Here is a 27,471-nt window from a genome sequence, read left to right on the forward strand (position 1 = left end):
TTTGTCATCCAATCATAAACATAATACCATGATAGCTGTGTCATTACATTACGTTTTTGACAGACTGTCACTAAAAAGACTGTAATGTTGAAAGATATCTACTTGATTTGACTCATTTGGACGCTGAAGCTTCATATTAGCTTCAGATAAACTTTTAAATACATTTTTGCACAGAAGGAGGACTGTGGATTTTGTCCCCCATCACTTCCATTGTAAGGTCATTATGAAGGGATCTTCTAATGGTCAGTATGAACAGGAGGAATGATTACAGCAAGATAAACATGTTTCACTGTTCATTTGGGCTCCTGACTGTTGTTTTAAGACACACTTTAGAGCTATAATATTTAACTATTTTGCATTAAAATGTCTAAAAATGACTAGACCTGTGTTATATATTTTGTTGTGCACTTACATCATCCCAAATGTTTCCAACAAGTTTCAAACCCAGAGAAATCTGTAATTTTAATCAAGGTAATGGTCCATTTTATTTGGTCACCTGTCAATGGCGTCAGACCCATCTACCAAAGTAGTATACGCATACAAGACAATACATCAGTGTTGTGGTTGTCTGCCAGTCATAAATTGACTTTCATTCAGTTTGAAGCCACATTTTTATGATAAACTTTTTAGATCTTTGTTGTTTTTAACTATATATTTTAATTGGATGAAGGATTTTAGTCATCGGACGTCTGGATCTTAAGTTATCAGAGAAACAAGCTGAGCAAACATTAGCAGCAGAGAAACACTGATTTTTTTTAACATCAAACTGCTTTATTTAGTGTTTTCACCAGTTTTAATCACCGGGTCTGTTTGTCTTAGAGAGGAGGAGACCTCTGTGGGTTAACAGAGCTCGGCTGAACGATGAACACTGAAGGAATCCTAACTGGGAGAAACTGATTGCAATGATGAAGACAACAACTCTACTTCACAACATCATCAAACTCCGTCTTTTCTTATTGTTTTGATTGAGAGCAGCAGAAAATGCATACATTGTACGTTTAAAAAAACTGGCAACCCATCCTTTAAAACCTTAATTAGAATAAGGTGCCAAAATTAACAGTGTTTCCTGTTATTGTGAAGCTACAACCCCGTAAGGATCATTATACCTGTCTGTCTCTTTTCCCTCCAGCTGTCTCGTCTCTGGCACAACAGACGATGATTTGCATGAAAATTACAGGAACAAAGGCGCAGCTTCCTCCTTCCTCTCAGGATATACCCCTCTGAGACTCTGTGGCACTCCGTCTAGCTGTCTGTTTGCAGTTGTCTGTGAACAGTAGCTGAAAATAACTTTTATCGAGAAAACAGATGTAGTTAAGATCCCCTCCGGACATGTTTAAAGTACTCTTCTTTGAAAAATATTTACAGTCTTTGTTTCTTCTTTATTTTTTCCTGTATCATGATAAACGTGTGAAAAGTACTTGTGCTTTTTATGTAAGGAGACACACACCAAATGATGATATCCCTGTTTCCCTCCTGCAGCTCGCCGCCTCTGACAGCCGGGTCAGAGGAGTGCAGCGTGACTGTCGCACATATATCAAACTGTGTCTTAACGTTATTCCCTCCAGCTCTGCAGTGCTCTGACCCAGAAGAGAGACACACAGTCTCCTCCGCCTGGTTGTGGAGGACAGAGTCGGGCTTGATGGCTGAATCTCCGGATTGTAACGCAGCCTGAAGGCAAGATAACTCACACTCCATTACGAAGACAGACAGGAACAGGAGTAAAGGCTGATGGGAGACAAGGCCAGCACAAGTCAAGAATTTGAGCTGGTTAAAGATTTAGTTTATGTAACACCTCTGGCTTCGACTCATAAATGTTTCATCTTCTCTGTTTGGTTCTTTTTAACCTCCTACCACACATTGTTGACCTTTGACAACACGGTGCGTAAAGGGGAGAAAGATATTTCAAAAAGTTGCATCAGTCTAGTAAATTGTTAATGAGATTGTATTCAGTAGGAGGCAGACTTGCTGACAGCTTTTTAAAAGTCTCCGCTCAAAAAATGTGTTTTTCTTCTTGTTCCATCACTGTGATGTTTAAGCTTCTCCGTGCAGAATGACGTACGAGCAGAGTTTGTCTTCACGTTGATCTGCTGAAGGAGGAAAGTTTCTCTGATCACCTTAAAGGACCAGTGTGAAGAATTTAGTGGCGTCTAGCAGAATGGAATATAATATTCATAAGTATGTTGTAATTAGTGTATAATCACCTGAAAATAAGAATGGCTGTGTTTTCGTTACCTTAGAATGAGTCCTTTATATCTACAGAGGGAGCGGGTCCTCTTCCACAGAGCCCACCAAGTTGCACCGCCATGTTTCTACAGTAGCCCAGAACGGACAAACCAAACACTGGCTCTAGAGAGGACCTTTTGCCTTCTCTTTTGCAAGTTTCACAGCCACCGTAGGTTCTCCTACATGCTCAGTCGGTTGCAATTTGCAACCTCACCGCTAGATGCCACTAAATATAATCAATATTTTTATAACTCTCCTCAGCTTTATAGAACTTTATAGTGAGTTTCAGCCATGGATGTATAAAGAGAACTGGATACAGCGTTGGAGGCGGGGCCCCATTCATTCCTATGAAAGTTGCTCAATGGCGCATGAAGCCAAAAAAGTACCCGGATCTTCTGCACTGTGTGGCCCATAAAGCATGTGCACTAGTGACTTTCGCTGGCTGAGTCGGCTACTTCCGGTTTAGCCCTGTATCCAGTTCTCTTTATACATCCATGGTTTCAGCTCTTTGTTTATCTGTCTGGCTGCAACTCTACTGGTTTGGTTCCTTCGCAGTGCTCTCATAGTGTTGTTTTGGGCCTTGCCTAAGGTTATGCTAAAACATTAGTGTGAAAAACAAGTGTTAGAATAAAGAAATATAAAGGATAAAAGATAAGAAATGTAATTATTATGGAAAAAAGTAAAATATACATGTCACATATGCGAATAACAACAGTTTTGGGTGTTTTTCTTATGAGAATGCTCTCAAAGACAAGACCTTTACTTTTAGAGTTTGTAGTTTTACACCTTAAACTGTGACAATGTTTTAAAGTCAAATTTATGACAGTTTTGACAGATTATGACCTTGTTCTTTTATTCACATGAAGCTTATTTCTTTTTTTTGCATCTTATTTGTTTATATATGAACTTGCTTCTTTTCATTTGTACTTTCATCTGTTTCATGTATGTGTTCAGTGCTGCTTGATATACAGTATGTGCTCTAATGTTTCTATTCCTTGTATTTCAAACATGGGTCACATGTGTCTCTGATTTGTTTATTCTGTAAATCATTTTAATCTAGAAAGCATGTTGCTTCAAAACTGCTACATAAATAAAATTATTATTATTATTATTATGACAGGACATTTTGCAAACCATGTCTTCAGGGGAGAAAAATTGTGTATTTGGAGGCAATCCATCCACGAGCCTCAGCATCATGAATAGTAAACGGAAGGAAATATGGCACTCTAAGATAATACACCTGCCAACATTTGAAGCACACATACCACCAATCTTCAATGCTGGCATTTCCTTCTCTGAATTATTTCAAGTCAACGTCGGTCTGTACTGTAAGAAAACATAACAGTCAACAGAGACTCTTTCCTAACGGCCCCGAGGAGCTTCACAGCACACCGTTACACCCAATTTAAGCTCCTGTCAGACCAAGGTACCAACATTTATCACAGAGAAATGGATTAAAAGAGGCCTTGGCAGACTATACCCCCAAGTTTATGAAAAAGAAATTAAAAATATTTCATTTCTTCACATGTACTTTTCTGCGGGGACCTTGTGTTTTGCTCTGCACCGTACTTCTTACATCACCTTTCATTTCATTGAGATGAAATTACTTGCACTCAGAGTCCTGCTCATTCAGGGATCTAATTATTTTTGCTCATGTTGCAACTTGCTACAGGCTTCCTGTTAAGTCGAGCACTAAAGTTTCATAGGGTTTGATGAGAAAATGGTCAAATGAAATTGGTTTTGGTGTCACAACTTCGTGTCTCTGTCACTCCCTGTGAGGAATATTGAGCAGCAGATGAGACCACGGGAGAGATGAATACAAACGCAAAGAACAGAGCCTGCAGGAGGCTGCTAATGAGGGATAAACGCATTTACAGTAGAAGACATGTAGTGAAGCAGGTGGAGCAACAGCAGCAGCAAGTTTTTAGACAGGAAACAAACAGGGCTGAGTATCAGATTTACTAACTGAAATGTAACAGTTCAAAAACAACATTCAGCACATTTCCAGGTGTATATTTATATTCTGAGGCTCTACTGGAATATCTTTGCATGATTTCCATTGAAAAACTCCTTATTTATCTTCTACTGGTCCTTTATGCAGCCCCTCAGTTCAGCCTCTGTCTGAAACAGGCCGTTTTAGCTCCTGTCTCTTTAAGGCCCGCCTCCGATGAGCCCACTCTGTTCTGATTGGTCAGCTTCAGGAAGCTTCCTCCGGCTCCATAGGCTTCGTAAGCAAATTATAGTTGCAGGATTTCACTTCTTTTTCTCCTTCTTTACTTGAACTTTCAATTTCTCAAATCCATCCATACATGTTGGAGCTGAATCAGATCTGAAATACCTTAGCAACCACCTTAGCAACCAATATTACAGAACAGACAGCTGATTATGGGCATGAACAATCTGATATCATAACAAGGAGGAAATATAGGTGACTTTGCAAATGAAGCATTCATAGCAGGTTAAAGCCCTGACTTTTGACTTGCAGGGAGCATTTTTACATACGTTCATCTCAAGTTTTATAACTTTGACCATGTTTAACATCCGACATCAGAACAGGATATAAATGACAGAAAATCACTAAAAGCAGAATATGTCTCCTTTAAAAAGCATCCCTCCATTCATTTTCCAACGCTCCGGGACCGGGTCATGGTGGCATCAAACTGAGTAAAGACACCCAGACATTCTGATCTGGGTCTGCCCCGAGGTCTCCTACCAGTTGAACGTGCCTTGAATACCTCCAGAGGGAGGCATCCAAACCAGATGCCCAAACCACCTCAGCTGGCTCCTTCCAATGCAAAGGAATGGCGGTTGTACTCTGAGCTCACCCCAGATGTCCGAGTTCCTCACCCTATTTCTAAGGCTGAGCCCAGATGCTCTCTAGAGGAAAACTCATTTCGGCTACTTGTATCTGTGATCTCATTCTTTCAGTCCCAACCAAAGCTCCTGACCACAGGTGAGGTTGGGACGTAGACTGACTGGTAATTTGAGAGCTTTGCCTTCTGGCTCAGCTCTTTCTTCACCACAACGGTTTAGTACAACACCCGCATTACTGCTGATGTTGCACCAGTCCGCCTGTCAACCTCACGCTTCATCTTACCCTCACTTGTGAACAAGACCCTTAGATAATTGAACTCCTCCACTTTGGGGCAGCAACTCAGAGGGAGCAGTCCACCTTTTTCCGGCAGAGCACCACAGCCTCAGATTTGGAAGTGCTGACTCTCATCCCGCTGCTTCACATCAGCTGCAAACCGTCCCAGTGCCCGCTGGAGGTCACCGTGTGTTGAAGCCAATAGAACCACATCATCTGCAAAAAGCAGAGAAGCAATCCTGAGGTCCCCAAACCGGACACTCTTCTCCCCCCCGGCTGCATCTTGAGATTTTGTCCATCATGAAAATCACAAACAGAAATGGTGACAAGGGACAACACCCACTGAGAATGAGTAGCATTATTTTGTGAAATATTTAAAAGCATATTTTCGCTATTTTGGAGAGCTTTGGCACACAAACGCCAAAATGTACTGCTTACTATTTTAGTCCAGGTGATATGTGAAAATTATGTTCACTTTTTCATAAAAGCATGAAACTGGGCACACTTGTACAGTTTGGGGCCCTGAACATTTATCACAAATACACTTCGTGGCGGCCATGGTGGCCATTTTGCTTTCCACCATAACCGAATTACGTATTTTGCACCATATCACCTGAACCAAACATGATAATACAGAAAAGGTGAACAGTTTATGATGCTGTACATGGTATCATTATAATCCTTGGCCATCAAAACATGGGGGTAAACATCACTTTCTCTGTGTTATCATGTTTGGTTCAGGAGATATGATGCAATATACATAACTAGGTTATAGCGGAAAGTAAATTGGTCGCCATGGCCACCACGAGGCGTTTTTATGATGGCTCCATTTCTGAAAATGTTCAGGGCCCCAAACTGTACCAGTGTGCCCAGTTTCATGCTTTTATGAAAAAGTGAACATATCACCTCAAATTTGGCACATATCACCTGGACTATTTCACCTGTAGTGCTTTTACATGTCACCCTGAAATTTGGTACATTTGAAGAAGACAAGAAGTGTGGGAAATGTAAAATTTTATGATTCATATTTTAGTAGGTCCACTGTAAAACAGAAAAATCCAAGTGCTACTTTACTGTACACATGAAAAAAAAAAAGCTGGATTTAAATGTTGGAATGACTGTCTGCTACTATTGATTGAGTTCTGCCAGTAAGATAACTGTGAAACCAGTTATGTGCATCTGTGTTAAACCCAATTGATCTAAGTCTATCCAGAAGAAGAAAAATGCATTGGACAAATCAATGACCAGGGCAACACAACAGTCCTTCTTTTTCAGAGAACAGATTACATCATTTACCATCTTGTATGCTGCTGTCAAAGTGCTACGTCCAGGTTTGAAACCAGAATGCAATGCTAAGAAAGCGAATGAACCAGAACAGTAAAGCCAGACGGCTAAACAATGAGCTGAAACTCTATAAAGCCCCGTAAAGCCGAGAGGAGCTGCAGAGTCACTGATTATTCTCTGTACGTTCATCACTACGAGCCTCGACCAGCACATTACACACTAACAGATCGGACTGTGGAGGTATTGAAAATATAGATTATAGCTGCTTTAAATAAAGCATCCAAATACTTATTCAATCACTGGCAACAAGCTTGTGAAGAAAGGCTTTACTGTATTAATAAATTAATTTGTTAATTGTATTGGCTCCTTTGTTTTGCTGTGTGGCAGCCTGTTGAAGCTTTAACGAGTTACCAAGCGGAGGCTTCTAGTCAAGGTGATACCGACTCGACAAATTCACTCTATTTCTGGTTCGTGCTGACATGAAATTCTTCATTGTAGCATCTCTAATGACTTTCTGTGACCATGCAATGAGCTGCTGGAACTTAAGAGCTTTCTGAAACACCATAATCCCTTGTGAGATAGCGTTCCTATGACGACCGAAAGGACAGCGATGCTCAATTACCCACGCCGCCGCTTCCTTGCTATTTCCCACCTCCCTCCCTATGCATGAGGGTTTGTGTTTATGTGTCTGTCTCATTGTTTATTTGTGAAAGCACGAGTTACGCTTTATTACTCAGACTGTCTCTTCTGGTTCAGCGTATTACAGCTCTTCCTCTACTCATTACTGTCCATTTACCGTTCACTGATAGGAGGAGGAGGATGGGAGAGTGGCAGTCAGAAAGAAAGAAGAAGCCAGAAATATTTTTTTTCTTCAGCACTAATGAGAGAGCAAAATGTGGGAGAGGTTAAAAGGGAGCCTCTTTTGTGAATACCTAGAATAAGCTCACATCACTGCACATATTAACATCATCATGCTCATTAAACACACATGAGGCTTCTAATTTCAGTTTCAGTAATACAGTTTCTTCTCTACCTACTGTTTACTTTTTGTATCTGTATATAGATTTAATTGAATTTGGGTTTATGGGTAGTTTTCTTTTCCCTTGCTGGAACCTTTCTGTACCTACTGTACATGGTCAATTCCCCCCCCAGGGATCAATAAGGTGTTATCTTTTATGGGAAAGACTCTCATGTTTACAACTTGAGAAGTGTTCACATCATCTGACAAGTCAAGATGGTTGTATGATTACAAAGTTGGTCGAGTGAGAGTTAAAAACATAGCACCATATCAAGTACATTTGGGTTTAATCACCTAGAAGGACGGACTTTGGCTCATGTGAGGCCGCAGCGTCCTTATTTGCTTTATTTTCAGGCATGAAGCAACAAATTGAATATATCAAAGCTTTCAGAAAAATCAGAATTTCGTAATTATAGCTTGAAAGTTGGCATGAACGGGATTCACAAGTCAGAATCTCACATATATACAGTACTATATCCAGTACTGTGCAAAACTTTAAGGCACGTTAGATGTTTAGATTCTTCTCCATGATGCAACACCATCAGTCTAATCATCTGCAGCAAGACAACGAACCCAAACATCCAGCCAGAGTCGTAAAGAACTATATCTTCAACAACAAGAAGAACAAGGAGTCCTGCAACAGATGGTCTCTGATCTCAACATCATGGAGTCAGTCTGGGATTAACATGAAGACACAGAAGCAGCTGAGTGCTGAAATCTACAGAAGAAGAAGAAGAACTGCAGCAACTTCTCCAAGATGCAGGAACAACTGACCTGCCGAGTAGCTGAAGCACTGAGGAGAACTGCTGCTGGTTCAAAGGCAAAGCTGTTCACGGCACACATTGATTTACTTTCTGCTGTTTACTCAACTTTGGATCAAGTTAACTGATGAAAAAAAATATTCATGGCATTATTTTTGAAAGCATCCTCACTTTACTTTTGGAGCCTGAAACTTTTGCACAGTACTGTACGTATGTGACACTTTGGTGGACGCTCTTCCCTCACTCTGTCTTTATTTCACTACGGGTGAATGTCTGCTATTTCCTCCTGTGCTATTTCTCTCCATCACGTCTAAAAACCCTTCATTCACAACACCAACGTGACCCATCACATTTCTTGCCCACGTTGCTCGAGCCATTCAGTCTCCTTAGATGCTGTTCCTTAAATATCATTTCAATTCTACCATTCTGTTTTTCAGACCTACTCACCTCCTCCTCGTCACCACTATGACCTCCGTGATGTCCAAGGAGACTCATCCAAAGGTTTCCATCAACCTCCTGCCGGCTCCGCTCCACCACCATCAGCATGTAGACCCCAGGGGGATCCTGACCTCTCTGCTATCTTCATAACAGCCTTCGCTTTATGAAGATGATTCACATCGATGGGGTCTTTCTGTCACTAACATCAATAAATGTTATACACTTCCAATTGATCTCTCCCGATTGAAATATGTACACATATAACCTTTATTTAATTAGGTAATCTCTCTGAGATCAAGACACACAGCCAGACGAACTAAAGCACATTCAGCATCATTTATTCAAGTACTGCACTTAAACCCTGAAAGCATGTGAGAAGTTTAGAGGGAAAAATCACTATTTGGTGGAGCTGTTAACAACTCATAGACATGTGAAATGTGACCCCGACTACACACTGCTTTTTGTAAGACGTCAAAAGCCAAAAAAAGGTTGGAAACCACTGGTTTCATCTTTAACAATGTGTTGTATTTTAAAAGCTTGTTATATTATCCATTGTGTCAAATCTTCATCTGAAAAGTAACTAAAGCTGTCAAATAAATGTAGTGGAGTGGAAGTATAAAGTAGCATCACATGGAAATACTCAAGTACAAGTCACTCAACATTGTACTTAAGTACAGGACTTGAATAAATGTACTTAGTTACAAATATTCGTATAAAACCCACAAATTGTGGGTTTTATACGAATATTTGTTTCATACAAATATTTTTAAAATTATTTGTTTTCCGAAAGAAAAAAAAAACATGTTAAATACCAGCGCACAGGTCGGTTACATCACTATCTCTCCTCTGTAACGTCTATCAGCAGGTCTCAACGAGGGGAGTCACATCCACCTGCTACATGACGCACATTTCCTAATTTGGACATCACTCCCAGAGTTGGGGGTGTTCCCCAGAGATAAAGCTGAACTACTGACACACATGAAGTGCTCCCAAGGGACTCTCCATAACCTGTTGTTCCCCTTCTCCTTTCCACAAAGTTAGGTTGTAAAAAATAGCAGTCGTCTATGATCTGGGAGACTCCAGTTCAAGACCTGATGTGGGGACCTCCTTCATAAGGTAGTCTATTCATGAACACTTATTGTAACAATACAAATTGTAAGTAAGTATTGTAAGTAATACAAATACAGATACAAATAATTTTGCTGCCTCAACAAATACAGATACAAATACAAATACTGGTCCCTCTGCACATCCCTATTAGTTACTTTCCACCACTGTTTGCTCCTCTGTTCCTGTTTGAGATGCTCAGAATCAGGTTCATCGCTAAATGATGAAAGCGTTTGAAGCACTTTGCATTTTGAGAAGTTACTTTAAAAAACACAGAAATCATGCTGAAAACCTCAGAGTCCATTTAGGGTCAAGATCTATCGACGAGGTAGAAGTAGCCTGTCTTATTATGCAGCTGAAGACGCCTCAGATCTGACTCACTTGTGTCTGCTGCAGGATTCAATACAACTCAAAGCTGTGGAGTCTCTTTATATTCAGCACAGCAACTCTCTGCTACATTTTGTTTCTTTTAGAAAGCAAAGTGGTTGTTGTTTATTTATTCATCGCTACACACCTGCAAATCCAGAAAATACACATGTTTACTCAATCTATGGTTGCAGGGCTGAAGAAAAGTAACATTTTAAAACAAAATCCTCAGAGATGATATATTATGACATATATTTTAGAGCTGCAACTAACTATTACCTTCGTTATCTATTAATCTGTTGATTAGTATCCATAAAATGTCAGAAAATGGTGAAAAATGTGGATCAGTGTTTCCCAAAGCCCAACATGACATCCTCAAATGTCTTGTTTTGTCCGCAACACAAAGATATTCAGTTTACTGTCATAGAGACTAAAGAAACCAGAAAATATTCACATTTAAGAAGCTGGAATCAGAGAATTTGGACTCATTTTTTCTTAAAAAATGACTCAAAATGATTAATTATCAAAATAGCTGGCAATTAATTTAATAGTTAATCAATTAATTATTGCAGCTCTAATATGGTGATTTGTTCTTGTGGAAAACTGAAGAGTTGTGATTTAATAAATAAATATTATATTTTCAGTTTTATGTGAATAACCTTTATCAATGGATATAGCTATAGTTCAGATTTTAATATTCTGAGATGATCGTTACTGTTTATTATATGAAAATTGAACAAATGTCAAAGACTGACAGCGAGCATCTCTCTCTCTCGGTATGTTCGGTGACCTGAATCTGCAGCTATGAGGCTGAGTTCAGGTCTGTTGTGCATTAAAAGGTGTCGACACAGAACGACGAGCTGCTGCTGTTAACGTCGCTGTGGTTTGCGGCGTGTAAAAGGTCACAGGGAGCAGTGATTTATGGGAGTCTGAGAAACGTCGATGTTGTTGTCACAGTGTTCTGTCACCTCACCGCTCGTCTCGTAAGAGTCTGTCACTGTTTTTACATAACCAGAATCATCTTTAACCAACATGTTTCAAAGACGATGTTCCTGGTTTATATGGAGCTATGTGTTACATGCTGCACCATCAGTTTATCTGTTTGGACAAAAGCACTTCATAATCGATTTTAAAGAGGCTTTTATGTAGATCCAATGTGTTCAATTGTAATTTAAATGAATAAATACCATATTAACATAAACTACATTTATTTGACAGCTTTAGTTGCTTTTCAGATGAAGATTTGACACAATGGATAATATAACAAGCTTTTATAATACAACATATTGTTAAAGATGAAACCAGTGGTTTCCAACCTTTTTGGCTTTTGACGTCTTACAAAAAGCAGTGTGTAGTCGGGGTCACATTTCACATGTCTATGAGTTGTTAACAGCTCCACCAAATAGTGATTTTTCCCTCTAAACTTCTCACATGCTCTCAGGGTTTAAGTGCAGTACTTGACACTGAGTCAATAATTTAAATTACTGGATTTAATGATCCACAGTAGCGAGCCTGCAGATTTCTTCTTCTTCCTTTTGTTCACCTGTGGCAGCAACTTAAGATTTTAACAAAGGTGTCTAATGTTACTCGATGCCTCGTAAGAAAGTTAACCATGAAACCACCCACAGAGGAGATGTGAAGACCATGTAAACACGCTGAGAGCTTTGACATCAGTGTATCAGAGCAGGAAGTGTTTGTATGTGGCGCCCTCTGCTGGTAGGAGCTCAACAGTGACGTTCACTGGTTCACAGATGAAGGAAGATATATTAAAATGATGTCTGGTGATATTCTAAAATGTTCTTCATGTTTGGATCCAAACCAACAATGAACTGATCTACTAACAAGTATTGTGTTTGTATCCAAAGCCTGATATATCTTATTCCTCCGTTGTTGTTCAGAAACTATTAAAAACACGTCAGTGAGTCACACCGCTGCACTGGGTGACATGTTCCTTCATCACCATGAACACACACTGTAGTCTCTGCTTTCAGCTTCTTAAATGTGAATATTTGAATATCTATGAAGGTAAACTGAACGTCTTTGGGTTTTATACTGTTGGTTAGATAAATCAAGTCATTTGAATATGTTATTAAAGTCATTTTTTAACCATTTTCTTACATTTTTATCCTAAATGATTAATAAAAATGAAGGAAATAATCGTCGTAATAACACCTTGCCCCAGGTTTCCTGTGTGTCTGGTACTTTCAGGAATCAGGAATCATCATCATTTGATAAAACATGAAATATAAACACACATGACCACAACATACAATAAAATATTAAAGGTCTTAAAACCAAAAGAACCTTTCATACACTGTCCCTCTACTACCAGCTGATGGGAGCATTTGATCCAGTCTTGTGGAAGTGGATTCATCCGCTGCTGAAAATAGTCCCCAAAAAACGCACTATTTTCTGTTTGTTTGCTAAAAACTACAGTTACCAGCTGTTTTAGGAAGTTACTGACACTTTTTTAAACATGAAACTACATATTTGTGAGCTGTTTTTAAAGATCTTCAGCAGAACATTTTCAAATTTACACATTTTACCGCAAACATCACTTAAAGAACAACTGTGTTCATGATAAGATAAAAAAACAATGAAAACTTGTAGTTTTTGGTTCCTTCTGCAGCTTCTTAAGATGCTCTGAACCTCCTACGAGTGTTTAGGAGTCACTCGTTAATCTACCATCATTTCAAAGAGTCTTCAGTTATGCTTTTGGGAAACATCTCTTAAGTTTAAGATGGATTTTTTTTCATCTTAACCTTAAAGGACGGGTTCACAACTTTTCAAGTCTGCCTTAAAAACAGCGGTCAGGAGTTTTTCTTGCTGTAATGATTCCTCCTGTACATACTGATGATCTATTAATATCCAGTATGAACAGGAGGAATCATTACAGCGATGAAAACCTCTTTCACTGTTCACATGGACACCCGACTGCTGGTTTAATACACACTTGTAAAATCATGAACCCGTCACATTCAGCTAAAATATTTTTATAAGATGTTACCAACAAGAAAAATGCTAGATATGCAAGATATGGAGAATAACCGATGATAACATCTGTAGATTTTGTGGTGATGAGGAGGAGGATATTATGCATTTATTTTGGTATTGTCCAGTGGTTTCATCCTTTTGGCAGCAGGTAGCAAATTGGTCATCTGAACAAGCAATCCTTTTACCCTCATCAAGATGAAAAAAATATGTTATTGGATATTATTGTGTTGCTTGGCAAGCTTTATATATTTGATTCTCCAAAAAAGCTGGTTTTGACTTCCTTCATATTATTTTGAAAACATTACTATTTGCAGGTCAAAGATTTGTAGGTCAAAGTCTCGTGACTCATTTAAAGTTCAAATGAAGTTTGTATCTAAAACTATGTGGAAGCAGTAAATGTTCAAAAAGGTGTGGGTTCGCTCACACTCTCCATTCAAATATATGAGTATTTTTCTGTGTCCAGCTGCAGTTACTTATTGTCTCTACACACCTGACAGTACACATGTCAATCAAACTTTCAAAATAATCATGAATCCGTCTTTTAAGATGCTTTTAGGAATTGAATCCCTGATCTCTGCCGTGCTGCAGATGTTCTCTGGATTCAATCTTACTGACGACCAGACAGACGAGTATCGGTAAGTAAAACCCATTGACAGCAGATACATTTCAGTTAAAGACTTTATTATTTCAATAAGAGGAGTAAGTGGACCGAGTGTAACGTTGTACAGTACATACTACAATGTAAACTGCAGCTGAATGGAAATGTTTCAAAATGTTGTGTCCCAAACCACATCTGTTCCCCCGTGTAAATGTAACCAACAAGTCATGTAAAGCAAAGACTGATGAGGTTAGCAGGTAGATCAAGTACTGACACAGAACAAGACGAAGAACAATCAGACGTTTAAGCTAAGACCAGGAAGTAGACTGATCCCGTGATAAATAATCTTCCCGGAGACTGAAAAGATAAACATGGCGGTCTGATCCTTCTTCAGCTGGTTCTGAAGGAATATTTCATAGAGAAGCTGACAAGAGTGCAGACGCACAGCGGTGTGACAGATGTCTGGAATAACAGGAGGGATGTAGGAGTTAGTGGGGGAGCTCATGGTGCACCAGTTTGTAGTGGGAACCACAGGACGGGCAGCGCTGGGCCTCGCCCTCATGAAGCCAGAACCAAACCACGGCTGTGTTGTCTTCTTCACCTGCACGGAGGAGAGAAGACGATCAGTCCATTTTGTCATTTTTCCAAGTAAAAAAACGTGAACATTTTACGTTTTTCATTTTCATATTTGACAGTTTAATTGAACATCAACATTTTAGACTCAGTCAGTCAGACAAAACAAGCAAATTAAAGACATCACTATAACCTCTGAGAACTTGTGAACACCATTTTTTAACATTTCATAGACTAAACAGTTAATCAATTATCCAGAAAATAACAGAGATTAATCAATGATGAAAGTAATCGTTAGTAGCAGCTTTACAAACAACTTCTGAGATAACTGGACAGAAATGAAACAATTAAAACAAACCAGGCGTTAAATTAAAGATAAAACTGTGTGTGAAACCCTGACTGGATCTTTGAGGCTCATACTGATGTTGATACTTTAATTTGAAGAGATTCCCTTAAATTAGTTTATTTAACTGTTGGACGCAGTGAAATATAAACTATAAACTAAACAATCAGGACGTATTTGTCTTCATATGTATTAACAAGATTATGTTTCATTTTAAACAACTATATAGACAACAGAGTTGAACTGAATACACTCTTTGTTCTGTGTATTTTGTTACTGAATGTATTTTTAATTGACTTTATTTATCTCTAAATATGAATGACTGTTAAAATGACTCAAATACTGTAGAAACAAGTGTGTCATTAATATCTGACGCTGCTGCTGTGATTGTGTGCTGAGACATGAAGCTGAAGAGAAAGATAAATGCAAATGATTACTGTTAAGATGACGAAGCATTAAGTAGAAGTGTGTTGAACTGATCACTATATTGAATGTTTACTTCACAGAAAACTTGTGATCACTATATGAACACAGAGTATGTTAAAGGTAATCACACTCAGAGTGTGTTTATATTAAACTTCACTTTTTAAAAAAAAAAAAAAAACTTTGAGAAAGGATCAAGAAATAAGGCTGTAAAACAGCAGTAAAGCCAGGAGAAGAGTCGCCCTGAACAGCTGTAAAAAATTTAAAAAAAGAGCATAACTGGATGAAACTGGATGTGTCAGACATATCCAGTTCTGTCCAAAACCTATTCCTGAGACTTTGGGTCTGTGACAGATGATGTAAAGAAATGATAACGGTGTAACTGGCTGGTATAAAAGAGGTCAGACAAAAGGTGTGACCTCTGTAGACCCAGATGGTATAAAAGACGACGTCCTGAGCTGAGAAACTCTCCTCTGCTGTCTTTAAAGTACAGTTTGCTGCTCAGACCTCTGACTCCTGATGATTCTTTTATTTTTTGAACATCAAAATGTCCCTGAGCTGGTCTGAAACTTTTTTTCCAACTGGGACCCAAAGTTTTACACGATATCACATCGCAACAAACAGCCAAATGTTGTTAAACAGGGAACTTACAGACGCATCCCACAATCCTCTTGTTTGTGATGGAGGGAACCAGATGGGGGTCGGCCTTGGAGCCGGTGTACTCCTTCGGCTTCATCATGTTGTAGGGATCCTGAAAACACAGAGAAGAAGAACCGGGTCAGAAATGATCATCTTCTGTGTGAACAACACAAGTCGATATAAGACTGAATCTGTGTGTTTTATTTCATATATTTATATTATGTGATGCATCTTTTTATTCAGGCGGCTGGGAGAGTAAAAGAAAAACACACAGTTCACCATCAGACACCACAGACCTCAGATCAGATCATCATTATGCTGTTTAGATACTGAACATATAACACAAGTTTACACTGTTATTGTTGCAATATTTCACTTTATTTACATGTTATTTCATTATTAGTGACATCATGTTACTGACTAACAGTAAAAAAGTAAAAAAAACAGTGTCAATCGATTCAGAAGCGAAGAAGATAAAAATTAGCTGGAATTATCGAAAATTTGGCATTTTTGCTGCAAAAACAACTGAAAATAATTAATCAAATTATTAAAATAGTTGACAGGTTTCTCCTGCAGAGAGGAAGAGGTTTTATTCGGCTCCAAAATAATAAGAATTGAGAATAAAAACAGTAATTCAAATCCTCTCCAAATGTGTTTAACAGCAATTTATCAAACAAGTGTTGAAGAAACTTCCAGCAGTAACTCTGCTCTCATCTACAGCAGCTGCTGGATAAACGTTGTTTTGTCTGAACGCTGCGCGGTGAAGCTAATGCTAACGCTAACGCTAACGGGAGAGAGGACTTCCTGTCATTTCTCATAAAATAAAAGCGTTTTTTATTTCTGGTAAAAAAAAAACATATTAAAAACGCTGAATTACAACCGCAGCGTACTTTTTTTGTGTCATGTCAGTGTTTCCAGTATGTGAGAATCAGCTGACAAAGACCTGATTCTCTTCTTCTTCTTCTGGATTTCATGTAAATACGACTACGGACGGCTGTCAGAAAGCCTTAAAATCTGATCACCTCAGTTTCAGATAACATTCAGCTTATTTTCTATGTATTAATATGAGTATATATATACAGTTTTGTTAACTGCAGTTTCATTTATTGAAGCAATAATAGACATTTTTGTTTATCAAATGGTCAAAACAGGAAAATAAGGTAACAGACTCTTTGCCTCGATCACGCTCGCTGTCGAGCGTAGTCGCCCCCCCAAAGATCCAACCTGAGCCACAAAACACTCGATTAATCAACTAATCATTGCAGCTCTGGTCCAGTATAACTGCTGGTCTCCAGTACAAACAAAGCATTAATTAACACATGACCCGCCAATACTACTTCCTGCTTTCATACAGCGCTGACGCTTTTCTGCTTGCTCTCACCTCTGCTTACATTTTTCTGCTGATATTCTTGTTTTCTTCTGGATACTTATAAATCACTGGGACTTTTTTTTAGATATAGCAGGCTATTAGCTATGTTTCAACATTTTTATAACCTCCTCAGTATGACCTGACAGTGACTGAGAACGTGGCACTTAGCTAAAGCTAATTAGCAGCAAGATGCCTTCCTTCTCCACGGACGACCACCACTAACTTCTACAGAAGATTGATTGCAGTGCTGGAAAACAAAATATACCGTTTAGAAGTGAACGTGGAAGTGAATGACACCACCTTACCATGGACTCAAAGCAGTGGACATGAGCACGCTTATACACGGCTGTATCACTAGTAAACAACATTTTCTTGCAACCAACAGTCAGAAATGTTTTTCTTTTAAATATTTTAGACGTTTAAACTTGTGGAGGTTTTTTTGAACAGTAGAGTTACCAGATACGTGAGGAGGAGTCTTTCTTTTATCCGGTTCAATCTGGATCAACCTCTTATTGTAATTACTACAACAGTAAAGCAGAGAGAGACCGTCACCACGGCGACAATCCAAGTTCATTATGTGCTCAGAGACCTCCCGCTGAAAACACTATTATTAAAACACCAAACATCTGAGATAACCGAGTTCATTTCCCAGTTTGTCCCACAACACGCCTGCTGGGAGCAGATAACAGAGTCTGATTTAAGGATGTTTCTTATCTACTCAAAGACTAATTACTTAAAACTGGAGATGCTGCCGTTCGATCTCTTGGCTGAAGAATAGCGAAGCAAGAGATTTTTATCAGCGCGCTGTTTCTACAGGCGACCGTGAGGGAGTCCTTCCATCTGTTTATCTGCAGCCTGTCTGAGTCCAGGTCGCCGAAGGGGGCTCAGGAGGAAGAGCCCACTAGTTGGAAGATCGGCGGTTCGATCCCCGGCTCCTCCAAGTGTCCTTGAGCAAATGACTGAACCCCAAACTGCTCCTGATGGCTGCACCGGCGATGTGTGAATGTGTGTGTGTGAGACTATTCTGCACTCTAATAGAGCTGCAACAATTAATCAATTAGTTGTCAACTATTTTGATAATCAATTCATCATTTTGTCATTTTTTTAAGAGGAAAAAAGTCAGAATTCTCTGAGTGCAGCTTCTTAAATGTGAATATTTTCTGGTTTCTTTAGTCTCTCTGACAGTAAACTGAATATTTTTGGTGTAAAACAAGACATTTGAGCTGCAACTAAAGTTTATTTAATTATCAATTAATCAGCAGATTATTAGAAAACAAGTCTTCAAATATCTTCAAATTAAAGCCAAAAATATTCAGTTCATGAGGATATAAAACAGAAGATCTCAGCAGCTTTTAACTGATAAATGTCACAAGTTATTCAACAATTATTTAAATAGTTGCAGATTAATTTACAATCCGCTAATTAATCAAGTAAATGTTTCAGCTCTAATTATGTCTGACATTCAATTTACTGTCATATAAAACAATGACAAGCATCAAATATCCACATTTGAGAAGCTGGAATCAGCCAATGACTAAAATTATTGATCAGTTATTGCCGATTTATTTTCTTTAAACCAACTATTTACTTCCAATAATCGACTAATCACTGTAGATGTAAGTCTTTCTGCATATATTGCCCTTATCAGCTGTGATTGATATAATCAAAGGACACCACCCAAACACACACACACACACACACACTATCATTGCAGACAAATGCTTATTGATAGAAATGATCGGTACCGTTCCCTCCTTCATGGCCTTCATGATGATCTTCTCCAGGCCTGTGGCTTGTTCCTCATCAGTGGGAATCCCTGCAAACAAAACAACCAAATCAAGTCAGAGAAAAGGGATAAAAGCAGCAGATGAGACGTCATTTTCAGTCGCCTTCACTAATCATAGAAGTGACCACAGCTTCACATTAGACAGATTAGAAAAGACTGACTCTATAAAGATATTGAGTGATTGCATTTCAGAAGGTAAAAATAACTTTTCTACCTTTGTGTTAAAGTGCGAAAGAGAAGCTCTACATGGACATGACCGACAAAAATGGAGAAATGTAGAATTTCTAACCACAAGATTAGAGAAGTCGTGTGTTAAATGAGTCTCTGCGGTCTCCTTGGTAACCTAGTCCAGATTCAACAGGTCTAAATATAACATTAACTGGAGATATATCAGTGAAATCGCCCTTTTTCCGGTTTCAAGTGGGTTTAAACAATGTTAAGGATTTTGCTACGATGTCTAACACTTTTTCATAATTGTGAGTGGTGAAACATCAGAGATTCAGTCGCTAAATATATTTATTCTTAATGTTTCCCTTAAACTCCGTATCGGAAGCTAACGTTATCTTCAGATAGGTTGTGCTTGGTCCCGCTAACATTAGCAGAGTGATTTTTCATTACTATATCTCATTTACGTGAGATGTCCTCAACTGTACAACATCAAATAACAACAGAAACACACTTGAACTGAGCTTGTTTATAGGAACCATCAACTTTTCGATTTAAATAGTTGAAAATAACGTTTGACCTCAGTTACAGTTAGCGGTACGTCGCTGCTAATGCTAACATTAACCGGCTAACGCGCTGCGGTCAAACCGCCTCTTTTAGCTCATATTTCAGCGGTGTTTCTGTCTTTATGTCTCGGTGTAAATGTCGTCCTCACCTCCAGCAGCCATGCCCCGGGTCAGGGCGGGGACCCGGGCAGCCCGGCAGGTTGTTGCGGCTCTGTACGCCGAGCGGAGCAGTAACCTTGCAGCCATTCTTCCTCCTTCACTGTCAAGAATTGGTCGCGCGGTGATGACGTGGCGGGTTTGTTGACCTGTCGCTCGTTTTTGACGTCAAATATAGTTTTAGTACAAAGTTCAAACACTTAAATAGAAAAGTCCCGAAAGGTGATACACTTTATTTATACATTGTGCGAGCAAGATAATTTACTATAAATCCATGTGTGAAACATTTAACCCTTTATTAATAGTTCGTAATCATTTATAACTGCAGGACTCATCAGTAAATGTGACTATTAAGAAATTATTTACTATTTACAACACGAGAACTTACTAGAATTTACTAAATCTTCTTTTGGGTGAAGCTAGAAGACGAGAAGGCAAAACAGCACACTGCATATTTCAGTAGGATTAAATAAAACATCTGTAATAGTACCAGTTTAGTATTTAGTATATATTTATTTAGTATAGTATATATAGTATATATTTGGTATAGAGTTTTTTAAACAGGCTACATTCACACTGGAGGCTTTGTGTTTGTCCCTGAACACACGACCACGTAGACCATCAGGATGTTTAGAGCCGATCCAAAACTTTAATGATTATGAATCATTAATAAAGGATTCATCGGGTCTGCAGTTATACTTATTAGGTAATTAATTAAAATAATTAAAGTCTGCAGTTCTAAATGTGTCTTTCTTTCTTCCTTTATGTGCAAGAGCAGCAAGAATTTCATTGTGTGACATTCTGATGTGAAAATAAAACTTGATTATCTGAATCCTCTCCTTATATGGAGGCTGTGTGCATCTCAAGTTGAATTTACATGAATTTATAGCAAATTATCTTATGTGCACAAGATAATAACTTGTGTATACAAAATAAAATGTAGTCTGTATAAAAAATACAGTCGATAATAAATAAATTGCTGTACGACTTTTTGAGGAGTCAAAGGTGGATTAAATTACGTTCATAAATAAGCTTCCAGTATCGCCGTACTTCTCCATGAAAACAAGAACGTTTGACTGGTAACTTTCATAAATCACAACTATATTTGAGTGTCTGTGATCTAATGTTTACTCTCATTGATCTAAAAGGTGGAGAAAATATTAGAGCTGCAACGATTAGTTGATAAGTTATCAAATCAATCGCCAACTATTTCGATAATCGATTAATTATTTGAATTAATTTTTTCAGACAGAACGCCTGAATTCTCTGATTCCAGCTTCTTAAATGTGAACATTTTCTCGTTTCTTTAGTCTCTATGAAAGTAAACTGAATATCTTTGAGTTGTGGACATTTTATAGACCAAATGACTAATCCATCAATCGAGAAAATAAACAACAGATTAATCAATTATGAAAATAATCCTACAAAACATCACAAACATACAACAGCAGCACAAACTACAGCCTGTAAAACGACTGTAAACTTGTATCAACAGCACTCAGTTTAAACAAAAACCTTCTTGAAGCCTCCAAAAATGAGCTCAACTACCATAGTGTATAAAATATTAATATTTTCTCTTTGTTAATGTATAAAACCGTCATCCAACCTCTTCTCCCGTGTTGTAGATTTCAATTTCAACAAACCCAACTAAATAAATAAAGCTTCTAAGATGTTTAGGTGAGGCATGAAAGAAAGAGTCCAAAGAGTCAAAGACGTCAATAAATAGGAGTTCAGGAAGTTTATTATTTCAATAAGAGGAGTAAGTGGACCGAGTGTAACGTTGTACAGTACATATAACAATGTAAACTGCAGCTGAATGGAAATGTTTCAAAATGTTGTGTCCCAAACCACATCTGTTCCCCGTGTAAATGTAACCAACAGGTCACGTAAAGCAAAGACTGATGAGGTTAGCAGGTAGATCAAGTACTGACACAGAACAAGACGAAGAACAATCAGACGTTTAAGCTAAGACCAGGAAGTAGACTGATCCCGTGATAAATAATCTTCCCGGAGACTGAATGATAAACATGGCGGTCTGATCCTTCTTCAGCTGGTTCTGAAGGAATATTTCATAGAGAAGCTGACAAGAGTGCAGACGCACAGCGGTGTGACAGATGTCTGGAATAACAGGAAGGATGTAGGAGTTAGTGGGGGAGCTCATGGTGCACCAGTTTGTAGTGGGAACCACAGGATGGGCAGCGCTGGGCCTCGCCCTCATGAAGCCAGAACCAAACCACGGCTGTGTTGTCTTCTTCACCTGCACAGAGGAGAGAGAGCACTTAATTAACCTTTAAACTTACAGGACTGTTGTTTTAAGACTCGAAACATTGTGAACGTTTCCTTCATATTTATGCAGCTTCAGACGTGTCGTAATAGTCACGAAAAAACAGTCTGACTTTCTTCACAAGAGGAGAAACACTGCAGCGATTAGCTGATTAGTCAATCGACAGAAAATTCATCAGCAATCATCTTGATAACTGATTAATTATTATAGTTATTTTTCAAGAAAAAAAAGCCACATATTCACTAGTACAAACTTCTTAAATGTGATGATTTTATGCTTTTCTTTGTCATATATGATAATAAACTGAACATTTTGGGGTTTTGAACTGTTGGTTGAATGGAACAAGCTGTTTGAATGCATTACTTTTACACATTTTTCACTATTTTCTGACATTTTAAAGACAATTTATTGATAAAATTACTTGCAGATTGACCGATAATGAAAATAACTGTTTGTCTGAATAACTTTGGAGTTTAGAACATGTCATCCAGTGCAGCGTTGAGGCTCACCGACGTGTTTTTAATAGTTTTTGGACAACAACGGAGGAATAAGATATATCAGGCTTTGGATACGCACACAATACTTGTCAGTAGATCACTTCATTGTTCTGATTCATTGACAATAATAAAAATATAGAAAATCACCAGTTTGATCCTTTAAGAATCACTGTTTTAAAGGGTCAGTTCACCTCTCATAGTGATACTGGTTGTAGTCTAACAAGTTCAAGCGACTCCTAAGCAGACTGTAGTTTGCCAAATTTGACGATAAACAGATTAAACTTTTATCTTAAAAAGGTTTAGAAAGTGAACTTTTTTAGGCCACATTAACTTACAGACACATCCCACGATCCTCTTGTTTGTGATGGAGGGAACCAGATGGGGGTCGGCCTTGGAGCCGGTGTACTCCTTCGGCTTCATCATGTTGTAGGGATCCTGAAAACACAGAGAGAAGGATTTGGTCGGGTTTACCACTCATTAAAACAGGTTCATTAATCTGTTTTTAAAATCATTTTCATACATAGAAGACCGCCTGACTTAAGCTTCATAATCTACTGACTTATGTTAAAGGGTAAAGTTTATCATGGATGTCGTCAAGCCAGTTATTTTTAGATTCATACCGTTCCTTCCTTCATGGCCTTCATAATGATCTTCTCCAGTCCTGTAGCTTGCTCCTCATCGGTGGGAATCCCTGCCGTCAAACCAACAACGTTAAGTCATAAAGAAACTGACAACATCATCAATACAAAGCAAAAACAAATCTGCAAACTTGTTAACGGAGGTGCGGTGGTATCACTTTATCAGAAAACTAATAAATCACATCAGAGAAGGAAGTAACAAGAGACATTAAAGATGATGACACGTCATGTGGCTGCAACTATTAACTGACAATTACTTTCCTTATTGATTTTTTTAGTTGTTTTGTCAAAAAAAAAATGGTGAAAAATGTTGATCAGTGTTTCCCAAAGTCAAAGTTCACGTCCTCAAATGTCTTGTTTTGTCTACAACTCAAAGACATTCAGTTTACTGTCATAGAGGACTTAAGAACCCAGAAAATATTCACATTTAAGAAGCTGGAATCAGAGAATTTAGACTTTTTTTTCTTAAAAACATCGGGGATTCAGCCTTACGCTCCCAAAATCTGGAAAACCTTACCAGCAAAATTGAAAGAGGTGACCTCAGTGAACTTTTAAAAGCAAAGTAAAAACTTAGATATACAAACTGGCCTTTAATTCACTTCCTCACCAACATCTTCCTATGTATGTTTATTGTACTTTAATGTCTAAATGTTAATATATTTTCATGTTTTATTCTTTTATCTTTTGTTAGTTTTAAAATGTATTTTCATTTTTTCTTATGTGTACAGCACACTGAGTTACAACTACCGTATGAAAAGTTCTATACAAATAAATAAACTTAAAACTTTAAAATGACACAAAACGATTAATCGATTATCAAAATAGTTGGCGATTAATTTACTAGTTGGATTAAATATGGTTGCACATGGTTATTTCAGTCTGGTGAGAACATGAAGAGCAGAAGAAGAAAAAATATGAACATTTATTTAAATTAAAATAGTTTTTCGTATTGTCAATTTATGCCGAATTAAAGAACATTTGAGCCTAAATCTACTGTGTAAAATTTCTTTCTGTTTTACGGGATATAATTTACACGATACACGATTTCTTAATAAATTGTTATATTTTTAAACGACGTCCGGCCTGACTCATCAGCAGCGTTATCTGCCCTTGTCGCGGATATTTCAGCGGTGTTTCTGTCGTCATGTCTCGGTGTAGATGTCGTCCTCACCTCCAGCCGCCATGCCGCGGGTCAGAGCGGGGACCGGGGCAGAGACCCGGGCAGAAACCGGGGCAGCCCGGCAGGTTGTCGCGGCTCTGAAAGCCGAGCGGAGCAGTAACCTTGCAGCCATTCTTCCTCCTTCACTGATCACACGTCTGGTCGCAAGGTAATGATGACGTAATGACGTAAGGTACCTTCTTCTTCTTCTTCGTTTTTGGGGTGTGACGGCAGCTTGGTGTTGCATTACCGCCATCTCCTGGAGGCAGTCAACTACTACAGTTTGTCAGATTTTTCCTATCAATCCTGTTCTCTTAAGAAGGCTAGAGGTAACAAATGCGTGAACTAGTTTTTCTGCATCTTTTAGGGACAGGATGTGCCTGATTTTTGCGATATTACATAAGTGAAAAAAGGCAGTCCTTGAGATTTGATTTATGTGGGAGTTAAAGGACATATCCTGATCAAAGATAACTCCCAGATTCCTTACGGTGGTGCTGGAGGCCAGGGTAATGCCATCCAGAGTAGCTATATCATTAGATAATGTGTTTCTAAGGTGTTTAGGGCCAAGCACAATAACTTCAGTTTTATCTGAATTTAGTAGTAGAAAATTGCAGATCATCCAGGTCTTTATGTCGTTAAGGCATGCTTGGAGTTTGTTTAACTGATTGGTTTCATCTGGCTTCATTGATAAATATGATTGGGTGTCATCTGCATAACAATGGAAATTTATGGAGTGTTTCCTAATAATATTACCTAAAGGAAGCATATACAAGGTGAATAGAATTGGGCCAAATACAAAACCTTGTGGAACTCCGTGTCTAACCCTTGCCTTCATGGAGGATTCATCATTAACATGTACAAACTGAAATCGGTCTGATAAATAGGACTTAAACCAGCTTAATGCAGTTCCTTTAATGCCAATTAAATGTTCCTCTGCAAAAGGAGTTGATGGTTGAAATAAACCGAACAAGTGTTAGCAGCAGCTCAGCTAACAGCCCGTACCAGACGTCCGGTGGTTGCCGTACATCGTCAGAGAAACACTGATTTTTTAGGTGAAACAGCTTTATTCAGTGTTTTTACCTGTAATCTCCGGGTCCGTTTGTTCTGGAGAGGAGGAGACCTCTGCGGGTAATTCGGCTCACGGTAAAAACATCCCGAATGATTAACATTGGGGTAATCCTATCCCGGTGAAGCTGGTTATTTAACGACGAAGACAACAACTCCCATGATCCCTTGCTACTTCACACTGTCATCACACTCCGTCTTTTGTTATTGTTTTGATTGAGAGAGCCCTAGGCTGAAATTACACATTGTGTGTTTAAGTAAAGGTATAGAAGTAACTCCAGCTAAATATACTTAAAAGTACTAAAGTAAAAGTATTTGTTTTGCACAAAATTGGGTTGTGACTGATATATTAATATATTTAACAGTTAATGTACAAGCAACAATTTATTATCATAGCTGGTCCAGGTGGAGCTAGTTTGAACTGCTGTAAGGGTCACAAGATAAATCTGAGGGGTGTTAAGTTGATAGATTGGGTAGGAAAGAAGAAAAAACATAGTTCTGCTACATAAATTTGGATTCATTTATTAAAAATGTTTCTTTAATCTTTATGTTTTTGAGAAATATTGGAGAGTTTTACCTCTTTGGGCCTCAAATTGTTATTTATTTGAAACCATGTGAACTGCTAACAACTCTGACATCTGAAAAATGACAAGGTATATCTACACAATGATTTTTTTGTAAGGGGCTACCATTCAAGAAGTTTGGGAACTAATCTTCAACAATGCAGTGTAATTTATAAGCTCATCATTATGTTATTTTATGTAATTTTTTAATCTAAGTAACTAGTAACTAAAGCTGTCAATAAATGTAGTGGAGTAGAAAGTATAATATTTCCCTCTGAAATGTAGTGGAGTGGAAGTATAAAGTAGCATCACATGGAAATACTCAAGTAAAGTACAAGTACCTCAAAATTGTATTTAAGTACAGTACTCTTACAGAGTAAATGTGCTTAGTTACTTCATGGGGGAATTAGGAATTATTATTGTGCACAACTCCTACATGAAATTATTCATCCAGTGACATATTAGAGTAGGTATAATAATAGGTAAATAGTCCTCCCTGTTGGCCACACAAGAGAGGTCAATGAGAATTATGATTGTTATTGATCTTAATTATGATTTTGCAAGGGTACAGGTCTTTTAAGGGTAAATGGCTTAAGGTGGCTTCTTGTGGAGAATGGAGGAGCTGGAGTCTGGATCTTGTAATGATGAGTGAGTTGGCCGGTCCGAACTTGAAAAGTTTCCATCGGAAGAGAGCTCCTGATTTATGCTCTCCAAGGCTTGATCCTCAACTCATGACTCTAGACTTCACCTCCTGTTGCTCTGAGTCACATCTTCAGACTAGCCAAATGCAAGCTTTCCACCGTCATGGCAGAGAGTAAGAAGACAAAGTCAAAAGCAAGAAGAACCAGCAAACCTTGCCAATCCCAGGGGTTGCAGAGTTCTGGGGGAGCAGAGTCAGTCCTTTCCTGATCATGGACAGGCGGGTTCAACTCCTGAATACGGTTACTCCATTAATCAAAGTATTTACAATTTAGCAATTGCATGATTCTTAATTTTGCATTTTTGATAGTAGCTTTAGAGTTCGCAGAGTGAAACAAGCAGGATGGTACTAAACATCATAGTGTTACCATGGATAATGGGATTGTGTTAGTGGTACATTTCTTGACTTAAAGGCAGTAGAATAAAAGAACATACAATATTATTGTCCTTAGACAAAATCTAAAACTACATTTGTAAGTCCATGGGTTTGGGTCAGTGGTCTGGTTTGGTGACTATGCTGGAGATAGTCAGATCTCTATCTGATTCTCTCTGTTTGCAGCAGGTTGTTTAGATGGTCTGGTCAGAGAGGAGTTTGGGACTCTCACTTATATATTATTGGCCAGCATTCCTGGAGTGTTGAAGAAAGAGCTGGTCTGTTGTTTGAGGCTT

General features: G+C 38.4%; 3 protein-coding genes across 3 annotated transcripts in view; 1 reads left to right on the forward strand and 2 right to left on the reverse strand.

Annotated features, from left to right (window-relative positions):
* Positions 1-27,471, forward strand: part of LOC122968041 (oocyte zinc finger protein XlCOF6-like) — an 813,118-nt gene that overhangs the window by 392,414 nt on the left and 393,233 nt on the right. The window lies entirely within an intron of this gene.
* Positions 13,940-20,024, reverse strand: LOC122968086 (cytochrome c oxidase subunit 5B, mitochondrial-like). Its single transcript, XM_044333042.1, has 4 exons — positions 19,891-20,024; positions 18,970-19,040; positions 15,868-15,967; positions 13,940-14,478 (listed from the first exon to the last, which is right to left on the reverse strand). The coding sequence occupies exons 1-4, from the start codon at positions 19,985-19,987 to the stop codon at positions 14,366-14,368; spliced, it is 381 nt and encodes a 126-aa protein (XP_044188977.1). The 5' UTR covers positions 19,988-20,024; the 3' UTR covers positions 13,940-14,365.
* LOC122968082 (cytochrome c oxidase subunit 5B, mitochondrial-like) lies at positions 21,613-24,662 on the reverse strand. The gene is made up of 4 exons (XM_044333035.1): positions 24,488-24,662; positions 23,299-23,369; positions 23,014-23,113; positions 21,613-22,154 (listed from the first exon to the last, which is right to left on the reverse strand). Exons 1-4 carry the CDS (start codon positions 24,606-24,608, stop codon positions 22,042-22,044), a joined length of 405 nt encoding a protein of 134 aa, XP_044188970.1. The 5' UTR covers positions 24,609-24,662; the 3' UTR covers positions 21,613-22,041.

This window comes from Thunnus albacares, chromosome 18, assembly GCF_914725855.1.
Source record: "Thunnus albacares chromosome 18, fThuAlb1.1, whole genome shotgun sequence".
Lineage (NCBI taxonomy): Eukaryota > Metazoa > Chordata > Actinopteri > Scombriformes > Scombridae > Thunnus > Thunnus albacares.

Bases quoted from the DNA above. Each gene is read 5' to 3' on its own strand.
- LOC122968086 (XM_044333042.1), bottom strand. From the start codon at position 19,987: ATGGCTGCAAGGTTACTGCTCCGCTCGGCGTACAGAGCCGCAACAACC. The intron at 19,041-19,890 runs GTGAGGACGACA...TTTTGTTTGCAG, and splicing joins CCGGGGCATGGCTGCTGGAG to GGATTCCCACTGATGAGGAA. The intron at 15,968-18,969 runs GTACCGATCATT...CTGTGTTTTCAG, and splicing joins AGGCCATGAAGGAGGGAACG to GATCCCTACAACATGATGAA.
- LOC122968082 (XM_044333035.1), bottom strand. From the start codon at position 24,608: ATGGCTGCAAGGTTACTGCTCCGCTCGGCTTTCAGAGCCGCGACAACC. The intron at 23,114-23,298 runs GTATGAATCTAA...CTGTGTTTTCAG, and splicing joins AGGCCATGAAGGAAGGAACG to GATCCCTACAACATGATGAA. The intron at 22,155-23,013 runs GTAAGTTAATGT...TCCTCTGTGCAG, and splicing joins GAGGATCGTGGGATGTGTCT to GTGAAGAAGACAACACAGCC.